The sequence below is a fragment of the Lupinus angustifolius genome, chromosome LG19 (assembly GCF_001865875.1).
Source record: "Lupinus angustifolius cultivar Tanjil chromosome LG19, LupAngTanjil_v1.0, whole genome shotgun sequence".
NCBI lineage: Eukaryota > Viridiplantae > Streptophyta > Magnoliopsida > Fabales > Fabaceae > Lupinus > Lupinus angustifolius.
In genome coordinates, this window is record NC_032027.1 from 17,101,018 (window position 1) to 17,115,026 (window position 14,009).

At 33.5% G+C, this 14,009-nt stretch overlaps 3 protein-coding genes across 4 annotated transcripts; 2 read left to right on the forward strand and 1 right to left on the reverse strand.

Annotated features, from left to right (window-relative positions):
• LOC109333794 (secretory carrier-associated membrane protein-like) lies at window positions 1,553-6,563 on the forward strand. Its single transcript, XM_019569365.1, has 12 exons — window positions 1,553-1,782; window positions 2,909-3,025; window positions 3,155-3,217; window positions 3,901-3,934; window positions 4,144-4,266; window positions 4,769-4,831; window positions 4,947-5,040; window positions 5,332-5,377; window positions 5,464-5,531; window positions 5,977-6,025; window positions 6,247-6,312; window positions 6,425-6,563. Exons 1-12 carry the CDS (start codon window positions 1,726-1,728, stop codon window positions 6,509-6,511), a joined length of 867 nt encoding a protein of 288 aa, XP_019424910.1. The 5' UTR covers window positions 1,553-1,725; the 3' UTR covers window positions 6,512-6,563.
• LOC109333580 (lysine histidine transporter-like 8) lies at window positions 7,091-11,027 on the reverse strand. 2 transcript variants are annotated; one of them, XM_019569085.1, is made up of 6 exons: window positions 10,837-11,027; window positions 9,431-9,835; window positions 9,157-9,290; window positions 8,258-8,685; window positions 8,033-8,164; window positions 7,091-7,709 (listed from the first exon to the last, which is right to left on the reverse strand). In XM_019569085.1, the coding sequence occupies exons 2-6, from the start codon at window positions 9,811-9,813 to the stop codon at window positions 7,224-7,226; spliced, it is 1,563 nt and encodes a 520-aa protein (XP_019424630.1). In that variant the 5' UTR covers window positions 9,814-9,835; window positions 10,837-11,027; the 3' UTR covers window positions 7,091-7,223. The 2 variants fall into 2 exon arrangements, with proteins under 2 accessions (XP_019424630.1, XP_019424631.1); XM_019569086.1 differs by lacking the exon at window positions 10,837-11,027 and adding an exon at window positions 10,142-10,196.
• On the forward strand, window positions 13,376-13,987 carry LOC109334858 (60S ribosomal protein L26-1-like). The gene has a single exon (XM_019570845.1). The coding sequence runs from the start codon at window positions 13,421-13,423 to the stop codon at window positions 13,859-13,861; it is 441 nt and encodes a 146-aa protein (XP_019426390.1). The 5' UTR covers window positions 13,376-13,420; the 3' UTR covers window positions 13,862-13,987.

Genomic DNA, 14,009 nt, shown 5'->3' on the forward strand with positions numbered 1-14,009 from the left:
AAACCAGAACCGAAAATCAGAAGAAGAAAAGAAAGAAGAATGTTCAGAGAATGAGAGAATTTAGAGTTAGGAAGGAGAAGAGAAGAAATTAACAATGAATATGCATCAATCTTATTCCAAGAGAAAATGGAAACTTTCCTTATATAGCAAACCTACCATAACTGAATTAACAGAAATTTAAAAAGTTTCCAAATCAGGCAAGTTTCAACTATCAATTACAAAATCAATCCTAATCAATTACAACTTGAATTAATACTAGTTTATCTCAACAATAATAAGGGTTTCACGAAAGAAATCCAAATTGAGACTCTGATAAGAATGTAAGACAATTATGATTAATTTAATAATAAGACATTGGTCAAGTAGTGTAAGACTTCATTGAATCTTAAAGTCGAATGTTCGATTCCTGATAATAATATTTGTTAGAAAAGACAGTCACAAACCTAACAATAATTAGTTCATTATCTAAAAAAGATAAAAACATAGTACAAAAAACATTATTTTAGTTGATAATGTAGATAGTTAAAGTGCTCTTTTCACGGACATAAATGACCTGTTCAAAAGTCTATTCTAATTCCACCAATTAAAAATTGACTCATAAATAAATAACAAATTTTTAAAAACAAAATCTTACGTTTTTATATTACTTACTCAAAGTTGATTTGACGGAGACAGATTTAGGATTGGGATGGAAGATATCCATCACGTATTAGGACTAAAATTAAGGTGATGTGGCTTAAACTTCATAGGTGCATTAAAATAATTTTAAGGATTGAGAATCTCTCTTAAATGATGAGTTATTGCTTTTAATAAAAATATATATCATTATAAATAAAGGATAAATGATTCACAAGTTTTTGCTATTTTTTTACAGACTTTTGTAACCTTACTCAATTTTAATAAACAAAAGAACTAATGGATTAATTTAATAAACCACTTTTAATTATTTTAATCTGTTAGCTCAAAGTGAACCAATCATTAAAAAAATATAAGTGTATACTAACTACATACTCCATGCCAAATACATGTTAACATACTAACGGATGTTGGTTCAAATGATACATGTTTGTTTCCTCTTAAATAAGGTTTCAGGTTCGAATCTTGTGAATGAAAAAATACCAGATAGAATTAGCTCAAGTACTAAACTAATTATGGAAAACAAAAAAAATACATGCCAACATAAAATTCACTAACTTGAGTTTAGTCACTTCAAAAATGATAATTGTGATGACTCACCTATTCCATAATCAACAAGTAATCCATTCTAAATTGTAATAGAAAAGTATTAAAACAATTTTCCATTTATAAAAGAGAATCATTTTCCATTTTTCAAATTTTCTTTATTATAGCAAAGTTGAAGAGTCTCTCCTCTCGTTGAAATGTATATTAAATGAGTTGTAAAGCGTCACTAGATCCTAGAAAAACTAAAAACTCAAAATTCAATTCAAATTGACTATACTTTATTGGGATGAATAATCATAAATTCCGAAAATATTAGTCCATTCATTAAAAATAAAGTGAGGATATTTGGTAGTAAAAAAGGTGTATTGAAGTGACCAAAGAGACAAAAGACTATTCCTTTGTCTACGATGCTTCTATTTTTTTGTCTTCTTTTGCAGGCCACTCCCTTGCATAAGAAGTTTCAAATTTTCCAACTCTGGCCATTTCAAAAAATCATTTTTTTCCTTTTAATTATCCACACTGTTCTGCATACACTTTCTGTTCATGGCTGCTCACTACGACACTAACCCTTTTGCTGAAGAAGAAGTTAATCCCTTCTCTGTAAGTCATTTTCTCTCTACCCCAGAATTGTTGTTTTCTTAAAGTTCAGTTTTTTATAACTGGGTATGCTGGTTTTTGAGTGAATTTTATATGGTGAAGTGATGTGTGATCTTGTTTGGATTTTGGGTTTTGTAGTACTATAGTTGATGTAATCGAGGAAATGGGTTTTTTACTTGAAACATATCTTACATCTGTTTATTTTATGTAGGATTTCATGTTTTGTTTTGCTTATGTCCTGGTCTTAAAAGGCTCCTTTTGTATTAAGCTCAATTTCTGACTCATTGTTGAATGTTGAGTGTTGAAGTCGAATGTCTTTTCAGTATATGATTAATGAATTGTTAGATTAGTCCTTGAGATTGACACCATTTATCAATTTGGTCATTGAAATTACAAAAATGTTAATTTGATCCCCGACTTTATAGATTGACAGACAATTTGGTCCCTCGTTATAATGTTCAAAGTCGGGGACTAAATTGGCGTTGTCGGTATGTTGGGGATGAATTCATTCTCATGGACCAAATTGATGTTTTCCTTATGATTTGTGCAACCCTCTGCGAGAGTTAACTTTTGGATAGAGTTAGGTCAGGTTATTCCATTATTATAAGCCGATCTTTAACAGAACTTGCTTGCAATAAAAGTATTATAGAACTGTTTACAAATATTTTCATAATATATGTGTATAGTATACACTAACTTTTTTTTAATGATTTTAGAAGTCATATCCATTGATGATGATGATGATAGTTCAACTTTAGTGAATCACCTTATTCTTGTAATTGCAACATCTTTTGCAAAGTAGAAGGAGTTATACACTATTTTCTCTTTGTGCTTTATTCTCTGCTCTACCTGAAGTATAAAGTATAATCCATATTAAATGTTCATGTCACACTTATCAAGAAAATAAGCTAAAGAAAGAACCTTGATTGTGAACCTTGTTGAATTGAATGTATCTTATATTGCTTTTGTTTTCTGCTTCTTTGCCATGGATTCAGATATGGAAGAAGATAGTTAGAGAACGAACATCATATTAACTTTTTTTATAAGCATGAACAATCATCAGCTTAGTCTTAATTTTTTCATTCTTAGTTTCCAAATAAAGAAATAACAACCCTTTAACTATTGTCAGAATCCTGGAATTGTTGCCCATGCCACAAATTCAAGGCTTGCACCTCTTAATCCTGAACCTGCTGGTTACAATTATGGCTATGGTGTGACAATCGGTATACCTCTTGATCCTTCAATGGTATGTATAAACCAAAACCGAGTTTGTCGAAATCTGCAGTCCTCTTTTTTTTCCATTTATAAATGTATTACGTGACTTCTTGCGAGAATTGATTGCGAGTTCTATAATTATGATTGGTTTCAATGTTAGGATTTGAAAAAGAAGGAAAAGGAACTCCAAGCAAAGGAGTCTGAATTGAGAAGACGGGAACAGGTATACTATGGGATTTCATAGCTTCTTTCAGTAAACTTTTGTGTTGAAAGTTCTCTTTGTTGATATTTACCAAGGTTGAAACATCATCCTGTTTAATTTATCTTTTGTTTTCTTTCACCTCCCCCTAGATTGTCCATGAAATATTATCGATTCCATTCCATGTGAAATAATTTTATTCGAAAAAACTAGTAATGACAGTGGAATATATATTTTTTGACCGGGTTACAAACTATAAGTTCCTTCAAAAAATATTCTCAGTTTAGAAACAATTACTTAGACATGTGGTTAATGAGTAAATGATGTCGAATTTATTAGCCATCTATGTGGTCAGTTGTTTCTACATTGGTTATTTTTGTGCTTCGAAATCTCAATTCTGCGCTGATTTTTTGTTGTGAATAGTTTAATCTATAAGATTACTATGTTGTTGTTTAAATTTTTGACATGATGAGGGCCTCTGAAACTTTTATCATTAGACGGTAGGTTGATCTCTGGAATTATGCATCTTGTTAAGTATGTTACCCTCTACAAATTATGTTATCTTCTATTATATGTTTATATTGTGTATGTTGATATTTATCTTCAGTTAATTTTGTATATTTGAAGCTTCATTAACCGAGTCCTTATTATCTACCCACACCTTGAAGTTCACCTGCATTTTTTTCTATTGATTCATCAAAATACAGGATGTCAAACTGAAAGAAGAAGCTGCTGCACGAGGTAATTTACGTCGGGTTAAATTTACTTGTTTGCTTGGCCGCCTTTTTGTTTGTGTTGGCATTCGGTGAAGAACGTGTTCCTTTTCATGTACCAATCCATCAATTCTACAAATCGAACTCATTTGAACTAATGCTTTTTAGCTTGCACATTAAGTATCTTCAGTTCTGCTTTTACACTCTTGGAGTGCTTGCTGACGTTTTATTTTGCAGCTGGAATTTCTCTCGACGAGAAGAATTGGCCACCATTTTTCCCAATTATCCATCATGATATCGCTAATGAAATTCCAATTCATCTCCAAAGACTGCAATATGTTGCATTTACTTCATTGTTAGGTATGTAATCATATCTTATTTTGGTTAGGGGAGGGGTGTTATTGGTTTGCAGCATCACATTATTTTTATGCAAGCAATTATTGAGACTGTAAATTGCATCATTACAAGAAAGATTGCATATTTCAGCACTGCTTTTAATTAAGTATCAAAGACTAAACCTTTACATCTTATACTTGTAAGCAGTGAAGGCAACCTTTTCTTATTTTTCCTACCCCTAAATTATATAAATGAAAGGCCTATTGAATAAACCGAAGCATCGGAGAGGTGAAGTATATGAGCATAGGTTGTTGATATTGCTAAACCGGTTTTGTCCGAATTATTCAAATCATTAACTTGGCTGGTTGGCACCAACCTGTATGGTTGAGTAAGAAATGGGCATGACGAGTGAATTCTCTATTTGACGAGTGTTCTGCAAGTCATGTTATCGTATATTTGTATACCAAAAAAATATATATGAGTGCGATATGGTTCACAGTCAATGATGAAAAATGATCTGATGCAGGATTAGTGTTGTGCCTTACATGGAATATCTTAGCTGTCACTGCAGCTTGGATTAAAGGAGAAGGTCAGTGTTGCTAACTTGCTATGAAGAAAGGATTTTCTAGGTTATTGAATGGCTTGAATTTCAAATCTGATGTCAGAATATTCGATGCATCGGAACTTGCCCTTGTTTGTTGTAGGTGTAAAAATATGGTTTCTTTCTATTATCTACTTCATAGCAGGGGTTCCTGGAGCATATGTCCTATGGTATCGCCCATTATATCGTGCTTTTAGGTAAGTTATTTCCTATACTTACATGCATTGACTGTTTCATTTTTACCATTGACAATTGCAAACATTTCTTTCATATAGCGTCACTATTGTAACCTCGAGTTGTGAGTGTGGTTGAGTTCTGTCACACTTAGCAATGGCCATAGTTAATATAACAGTAACTGGAAGTTTAGAATTATGAAGTAAATGAACTAAATGAATTCGAGTTTAGAATTAGAGTAGTCGAATATTGTTATGCTATCACCTGATTCATTTTTTATTTCAGGATGATATTTAGTCTTGTTATTTTTGCAGGACTGGTAGTGCTTTCAATTATGGATGGTTTTTCATGTTTTACATGGTAAATTGACTATTTTGCTTTATGGATGTATGCTACACTTCTAGTATCAGATGAACCCTCATATCTTTCTTTTTTTCTGTTTACAGCTTCACATAGGATTCTGCATCTTAGCTGCAGTTGCTCCTCCTATAGTTTTCGAAGGAAAATCCCTCACGTAAGTTGTCTTCATATATATACATACATATATACATACATACACGCTCTTCATTTAACACGAGTACACGACAATATCATTTCTCCCTTATTGCTTATATATGGCTTTACCTATGTAACAAGGGATACTGACAATTTAATTGACCTTTACTAGAATTTAATCCATGCAGCCGGCTCCATTTTGTAGTAAAAGGCTTCTGTTGTTGATTTCATATCTAAGAATATAGAATTAGACATGACTTGAACTTACCACACGACCATAATCATTCCACGCCTAAACTAAATTACCTGAGCTGAAGTTTTACGGGATCCTAGAGTGACTAGAAAATCAAACTGCTAGGCATGTTGTATAAATCAGGAATTTAATGTGTTCCATGTTTTCAGGATGCTAGTAGTATTGTTATGTTTTTGGCCTGATATTTCGCACTCTCTAATCGATGATACAGAGGCATTTTATCCTCCATAGATGAGCTGAATGACCATGCTGTGATTGGAGTAAGTATATGCCTATCCTAAAGTATTTCATATTCCTGCATGCAGTGTAATTGTCATTTTCCGAACACGGCCTTTTTGTTCAAGAATTTTCGACTCGCTGAGCCAACTTAACATTTGCCACATGAACCATGCTACAGTTTTAATGCAAATGCTGCAAAACTCCAATAAAAATTTCCAGATTTCGACTGATCGATAATTTATCTTTGTCCACTTGGCTGCAGATTCTCTACTTCATCGGATTTGCATTATTCTGCCTTGAAATATTGATCAGCATCTGGGTTATTCAGGTTTGGTTATACTTTTCAATGTTTTAACTTCTTTTAATTGATGCACCTAGCACTGAAATTTGAATGTACCTAACCAAAGTACCTGCTAACTTTTTTTTTGGTTGCATTACAGCAAGTGTATATGTACTTCCGTGGTAGCGGTAAGGCGGCGCAGATGAGACATGAGGCTGCAAGAGGAGCAGTGAGGGCTGCATTTTGATAAATCACCTATGTTTGGATTGAACTATTCTACTGAGTGTTGGTTTTTGTTTTTAACTGTTTCTCTCTTAAAGAAGTGATGGTTGAAAAAAATAATATTTAAATTAAAAATATAAAAATTAAATATTTTTCTCGCCAATCACAACAAGTGACACATAGAGTGAATTTTGACCTGAAGTAGATTTTAGAATGAATTTCGACCTGAAGTTGTTGAATGTATTAATTTGTTTGATTTATTCTTCATAATTTTAAAAATATATAAGATTACAATATTACTCTCATTCAATATTACTCATCAATTGATAATTTTAATGACTAACAAAAAGTAGAACAAAACTTTCACTAGGACAAATGAAGAAAAATAACAAATGACATAAAATGTAAAATGTTGAGTAGAAAAGACCAAAAAAACAAAATTTCCACAAAAGATTGATAACTTATGGCAGAAGGCATGCACTAAATATGAGACCATTTGGAAAGTAGTTGATGAGTGCCTGAAGTAAAGGGCAGCATAATATAGTGCTTCTGCATTTGCATGATTTTATTCAGAAGAAAAATGATTATCTCACACCCCTTTTTCCCAAAAAACATTTTCACACCTACTTTATAACCATTGATCATTCATCTATTGTTGTTTCTAAAGCAAAAGGCTTTTGATCAATAGTCATAACTAGGTGTAAAAGGGTATGAGAATATCATTTTGTATTCAAAATTTAGTTGGAGTTGAAGAATTTGAGTTTGAGTCCATCATTAACCATGCTCCATATACCTCCAATGGAGAAAGCCAAGCTAAAACCAACCCCTAACCAACCAAGAATCCAGTTGAAATACCAATTGAAGCTATATTTTGTTGGTTGTTTTATAAGAACCCACATGAAGCAAGGATATGCAAAAGTCACTGGTAGAGTTAGTCCTCCTAACAAACCAGCAAGACTTGAGAGGAAGGGAAGTGCCACTCCTATGAAGAAGGAGATGAATCCGTAGAAAACTCGGAAACCAGATCGGACCCATATCGAGCATGGTCGGTTAGTCCTACTGGTGTACCCGGCTTCGAAACTGTCAAAAGCTGGCATGGAGTATATTTGGAAGCTGCTCAAGCAGTTAAACACGACGAGGAGGAATGTCAAGGCAAGAATTCCCCTTGAAATGTCATGACTGTGGAATGCATATAATGCACCAAGAATCCCTCCAGAAGGCATCTGAAAGAAATTAATATAAAAACTAAGGATGATGCATTATGAATGCATATGTAGAATAGTAGATTAAAAAGGTTCATGAAGTGACTCGACTTATTGCATAACATTTGGATGATATAACTTATATCATATAATCAAGAAATAATGGATATAAGTTTATAACATGCATAAAATGTTAAAATCTACAGAAATTTCCCTCACTGCAGAAACTCGCTATTTAAATATGAGGACAGAGCATTGTAAGTGGTGCTAAATTAAGAACAAATATGCATACAGTACCCACTATTTGTACTTTTATATCATTATCTATTTTTCAGTTAACTTACAAGGTTCCCGTAGGCCCAAAAGCCTCCAATAGCAATAGGAAAGAGGCACATTGCAATGAAGAAATAAGCAACCTTGGCTCCTCTCCACATTGGCACACGAGCCGGATGCTTAAAAGTTGATGGCATTGTTGCCTGAAAGAAACAAAGTGAATATCTTCACTAACTATGCTGAGAAATAATGTTAAACTAGAATAGTTTCTTGACAATTCATTAGTATTGTTGTACCTGAATTTCAAGAGCCAAATTGTGGCCTCTGAAAGAGAAGGCTACAATTCCAAGCGCATTCATGACGAGAAAAGCGGAAGAAGAAGATGATGGCAATGACAACGGTTCATAAGAGATAGACGGTGGCCTTTGTTGGCTCACAGAGAGTACCCAAACCATGGTGGAGTAAGTGATGGCTGTCACAGCACCTATGAGTGATAGCCCTGCAATTGAATTGAGGTTTGGAAGCTGAGATAGAACTATCGATAGAGAGGTGAAAACCAGGTACCACTCCACTGTGGTTAGAGGATTCGAGGTACACATCGGACCACAAACTATCTGGAAGAACAGTTTCATGGTCTCCCCTCCGATAAGAATCAAAGCTGTTGCAGTTCCTGCTGATAAATACACAGTTGGGAAGAGCGCAAGCCAGACTCCTAATCTTTCTCCTGCAAAAGAAGATAGAAACTATTCATTACATAACAGATATATATAGGAGGCTAGGTCCTTTTTCAAACATGCAAATCTAGTTTTAGGACTATTAGATGTGTATAAAATTAAAATTTTCAATTAAATCAGCTTCAGTTGACAAATTGTTCTTCGAGGGTGGCTTTAAATCCATAAACTGGAGTTTAAAACCAACAAGATATTGGTTTAGTAGTGCAAGGTCCCACTAGATCCCCAGAAAGACGTCAAGGTTCGATTCCAGGGAGTGACACTTGTTAGGAGAGGCGATCACGCACTCTGAGAGAGATTAGTTCCTTACTCAAAGAGTGAGGGGATACCTTGGTAGTACAAAAAAGACCATTTCTTTGAAAATATGAGTCAATTATATCTTATATGTTTCAGTTCCAATTTTTTTAAATTAAGTAGCTTTTCATAACAATGTTACATGTGTAATTGATGTCAAACAATGTTACCAAATGCTGCTTGTGCAAGCTCCACATATCTGTTGTATCTTTTCCCTGGAACCGCTTCGTGTAGCTGAACCAAAATCCATAAGGTGTAAAGTTGCCAAACATATGCTATGGTTAAGGAAAGAATTCCCCAACTCCTGCAAAATATTAAGATCAAACATTTCTTAGTTGTCAGAAATGTTTATTCATATGCCACAAATAGTATTCTAATATATGATAACTGAATCAAGAGTGTAATTGTAAAAATAATGTAATATAAGGAAGAAGAAAAACAAACCAGCCAAGATAAGCAAAAGCAACAGGCAGAACAAGGGCCTGGAAACCAACCCCGGCATTGAGGTTATGGAATGCAGCATAGTGAGCATTTCCGTTGCGTGACTCCGTGATTGGAAGCCAGGCATCTTGAGGGTTGAGTTTAGTAAGGTGACCAACATCCTCCAAGTAACCCTTCATGTTTATGAGCACTCTCTTCATTGGTGTCCCTATAGGACTCAGAAACCTTGGAGATATCAATGAGGTTGGAGTCCATGCATTTGACGATTTCGCTTCCTTTGATGCTGGTCTTGGTGACCTCTGCCCCGACGGTGTCAATATCTCTGGTGTTGACACTCTAGGTGTTGCCGGTATGGATATCAGTTCTGTCTCCGGTCTCTCGTCCATGGAATGAGTCAGACAAAATAACCTGATGAATGAAAATCAAAATTTGTGAATAGCATCATGGTTATACAAAACTATGGACTTTATAGGAAATCCATTAACCATATTCTTTCTTTCAAGCATGCACTAAAAATCTTCAATGCATGTGTATCTATTAGAAAATTAAATATGATGTTTAAGATTGTCCTATCTTTCTTATTAATCCCTTTAGAAAGAATACCAGTGCCTATTTCTAGCCCCCAAGGGTTAAACAAAGATTTGATATCTAGTTCCAAAAGGAAAGATCTATTATCTTATTGTATTTTTTAGAATCATTAACTATTTCAGATACCTTTGGGAGGGAAAACAACAAAGACAAAGAGAGAGATTGCAACTAGTTTAATAAACAAGGTAGAAACAACAGAAAGTGGTTTCACATACAAAGATGCAGCAAGTAAATATTATTCTTAACCCTCTAGATAATACATATAACAGCATAACTAGTTTTGCAGTTGCCACCAAAACAAAAAAGACATCAAAGTCAAAGGAGTAGTGTGACATTTGACTTATTATACACTTGTCCATATCATCAGAGACATAAAGATGATGAAAAAAATTAAAAATGGTAGAATATTCAGTGTGATTTTAACAAAAAAGTGATTTTTAACTTAGGTCACACACCTATTAAAAAATTATCATTTTTGGCTTCTAATAATGACCTGAAGCACTCATAATTTATCAACAAAAGCTTCCAAAACTTATTAGCTAAAGGAAAAACCTCAAATATTCTGAAACAGAACAATTAAATATATAAACTACATTTGGTTTGAAAGTTCAACAATTAATCACAGGCCAGCTAAGAATCTTCTGAGCTTATTCCATGTTCACAGTTTTGGGTTCAAAGCCATATACTTGCACAATATAACAACAACAACCAAGCCTTAAATATATATAAAAAAATGTGTCTAACACAGACCCAGATAATGATATAATGCATGATACACAAAAACTAAGAACAAATGAAGCAAAGAGTATGAAAGTAAGTACCTTTATATATACCCACAAAAGAATAAGCTTGAAATAGAGGAAATGAGGTTTAGATCGTAGAAGGTTGTGAGAGTTGAAGTTCAAAGAGAATGCTTTTGTTCTTCAGTGAGTAACCCAAAGTGATTGAGTTATAGTACCACTAAAGCTAATAGTATAAGCACTTTTTTATTGTTAAAGTTTAATTTGTTTAGAACTTGATGATGTTGGTACTAGAAACCATGATGGCTTTTTTACTCTTTTTAGAACTTGGGTATTCACACTTATAACTTTACATTGTGTGTTGCACACACAGAGAGATAGAGGAACAAGGATCCTCTCTATTAATAGAGAGGTAAGTACATGATTTTACATGTGTTTTCAATAATAAAAATGTTATTTTATTGTATATAAAAGTATAAAAATATCTTATCATGTGATTGTTTTCTTTGTTTTTTGGTAGTACATCCTTACTCGAGAGAGGTGAAATTATTACAGAATGAACATGTAATTAAAATCATTAATCTTATAGTAGTTAATAATTTCTCCTCTTAATGAACACAAAGTAGCTGGAATGGAATCACTTTCTCCCAGTCTCATTGTCAAAAAAGGTGTATCTAGGGTGAGTTCTTCGTTCCGTCGTCGACTCTATCTATATTTCTACGATGGCCCAAGAACACGCTCATTCTTCAGCCGTAGAGAGACTTTTGAATTGCGAGGTACCATTTCGAATTTCAAATCATTCACTTGCTTTAACTACTCATGCTATGAATTTGGGAGCATCAACTCCGTCCCTGTGAGCTTTTGAGGAGCGGGAGAAATCGCCTCGCGAGCCGAGCTTCTAGAGATGAGGCGCCTTCTCTTGAACAAGGGAAGGCAGCATAATTCAATCAGAAGTTGTTATATATTTGAAAAGAGAAATAAAAAAAACATTAAGTAATATTTTTATATTATTTAATAAGATATAATTGACTTATGATATGTGAACTATATGATTCAAAGTAAAGTAAGTGAATGGAATTCATGAGATAACTTTGGAACAAAATTGATACCTACACATTTAGATATTTTATTTAAAATATAATACAAAAATTTAAAAACTAGAGATGTAATGCCAAAATGTCTAAAGAATTTATTAAAAGTGGACTACTAAGTTTCCTCTTTCTTTAACAAGATATCATTATAGTATTCACATTTGGGAATTGAAAATAGTCACATTAGATTTTGGTATTTTATTTGTTAATTCATCTTTTTAACGAAAATAATAAAGATTTAATTTTTTAAACTGACATTACATAATTTTATGAATATAAGACATGGTTTGGGATAATCGATCCGGACAAGGTAACGAAGTTTAAGAAGTGTGTGTGAATTTACAGAGACGTTACCCACCACGTGCCTGCTCTGGTGCGTGAGCATCTAGTGTGGGGTTGATATTGACCTTAGCGGACATAATTTTGTTTGCATGATACACCATACACATTATTGTGTTGCTTCATTCCAAATTGTTTCATTTAAAGCATAGGACTCATTTCAATGATTTCATCATTGTGTTCCATTTCTTATCATTCTCAATTTGAATGAGGTGAATGAATTTGAATTAGGAAAATGGATGTAAAGAGTAAAGACAACCACCTAAGGTTAATTAAATTATACTTTAGATTATCCAGGTATATTTGAACTTATTTAACATATTTCATTATATTCATTTAATGGATATCTTCACTAATATAAACTTATTAGTTAATTTAGTCCAACTAAATTCAGGGACAGCTCTAAACGAGTGCTATAGCTTATAAGTGTGATCACACCCGTAATGATAAGGGGCCATTTTTTCTAAAAATAATTGAAATTAAATATCTTAATTTTTATATTTTATTTTATTAATACATTTATTTTTATAAATAGTTTATAACAATTGGTAAATTTACTTTAGGTTCATTTGATAAAGATGATAATAGTTGTAAGATGGTAAATTTAGGATCCAAAAATTTTCCTTGCATAGGACCTTGAATACATTAAGATGGACCTTTGGAGTACTCACTTTTCGCATGAGCTTGAATGTGATTGGGATCCATCTTCTATAATTACTTGATTTTAGTTCATTCACTAAGAAACTTTACCTTCAATTCTCCAACTTGTACCCTATTAATCATTCTCTTCTTCTTCTTCTTAAGAACTAACAACTTTCTTCTATAATAGACTAAATGAATATCATTTGTTAATTGGTATGAGTCTCACAAACTCTATTGATTATTTAAATAATCAAACTAGTCTACAATAAAATAAGTATGATTTGGATTTTTCTAGATATTAACATCCACAATATATGTGAGGCTAACTCTCTCAGCATATATTTTTTACATCCATAAAACTCGAACTTAATATATTACCTAAATGAAATCTCAAACATATACCAGTTAAAACAAATCCGTTGTAAAAGTAATTTGGATTTGAAACAAAAGGAAGAAGAATAGTAAGAATTGGGCCACCAAGAGAGTAGAAAGCCCATCCAGAACAGAAAACCCTACCATATAAATACGAATAAATCAACGAAACACCGAAACCCTAGCACCAGTGAGTGAGAGTGAGAGAGAGAGAGGCGAAGATGAAGTTCAACCCACGTGTCTCAAGCAGCCGCCGCAAGAGCCGTAAGGCTCACTTCACCGCCCCTTCCAGCGTGCGGCGCGTGCTTCTAAGCGCTCCTCTCTCTCACGACCTTCGCACAAAGTACAACGTTCGTTCCTTGCCGGTGAGGAAAGAAGACGAAGTTCAAGTCGTAAGAGGAACTTTCAAAGGACGCGAGGGCAAAGTTGTCCAAGTTTATCGTCGCAAATGGGTTATCCACATCGAACGTATCACTCGTGAGAAGGTTAATGGCACAACCGTAAATGTTGGTGTTCATCCTTCGAAAGTTGTGATTACGAAGATTCGTCTCGATAAGGATCGCAAATCGCTTCTTGATCGTAAGGCTAAGGGTCGCGCTACTGCTGATAAGGAGAAGGGTACTAAGTTCGCTCCTGAGGATATTATGCAAACTGTTGATTAGGTTTTTATTTAGTAAGAAACAAATTCAGACATGATTTTGAAGTCTTGTAATTTTGGATCTTTAACTGTTTTATTTTGTTATGGTTTAATGTTAATTACATTATCTGTTGCTCAATGCATGCTTCAACTGTATGCAATTATTGTTATTT

Excerpts from the sequence above, each read along its gene's own strand:
- LOC109333794 (XM_019569365.1), top strand. The coding sequence starts at position 1,726 with ATGGCTGCTCACTACGACACTAACCCTTTTGCTGAAGAAGAAGTTAAT. Across the intron at positions 1,783-2,908 it reads AAGAAGTTAATCCCTTCTCT|AATCCTGGAATTGTTGCCCA; the intron begins GTAAGTCATTTT and ends AACTATTGTCAG. Across the intron at positions 3,935-4,143 it reads AGAAGAAGCTGCTGCACGAG|CTGGAATTTCTCTCGACGAG; the intron begins GTAATTTACGTC and ends TTTATTTTGCAG.
- LOC109333580 (XM_019569085.1), bottom strand. The coding sequence starts at position 9,813 with ATGGACGAGAGACCGGAGACAGAACTGATATCCATACCGGCAACACCT. Across the intron at positions 8,686-9,156 it reads GCTTGCACAAGCAGCATTTG|GAGAAAGATTAGGAGTCTGG; the intron begins GTAACATTGTTT and ends CTTCTTTTGCAG. Across the intron at positions 8,165-8,257 it reads ATTTGGCTCTTGAAATTCAG|GCAACAATGCCATCAACTTT; the intron begins GTACAACAATAC and ends TGTTTCTTTCAG.
- LOC109334858 (XM_019570845.1), top strand. The coding sequence starts at position 13,421 with ATGAAGTTCAACCCACGTGTCTCAAGCAGCCGCCGCAAGAGCCGTAAG.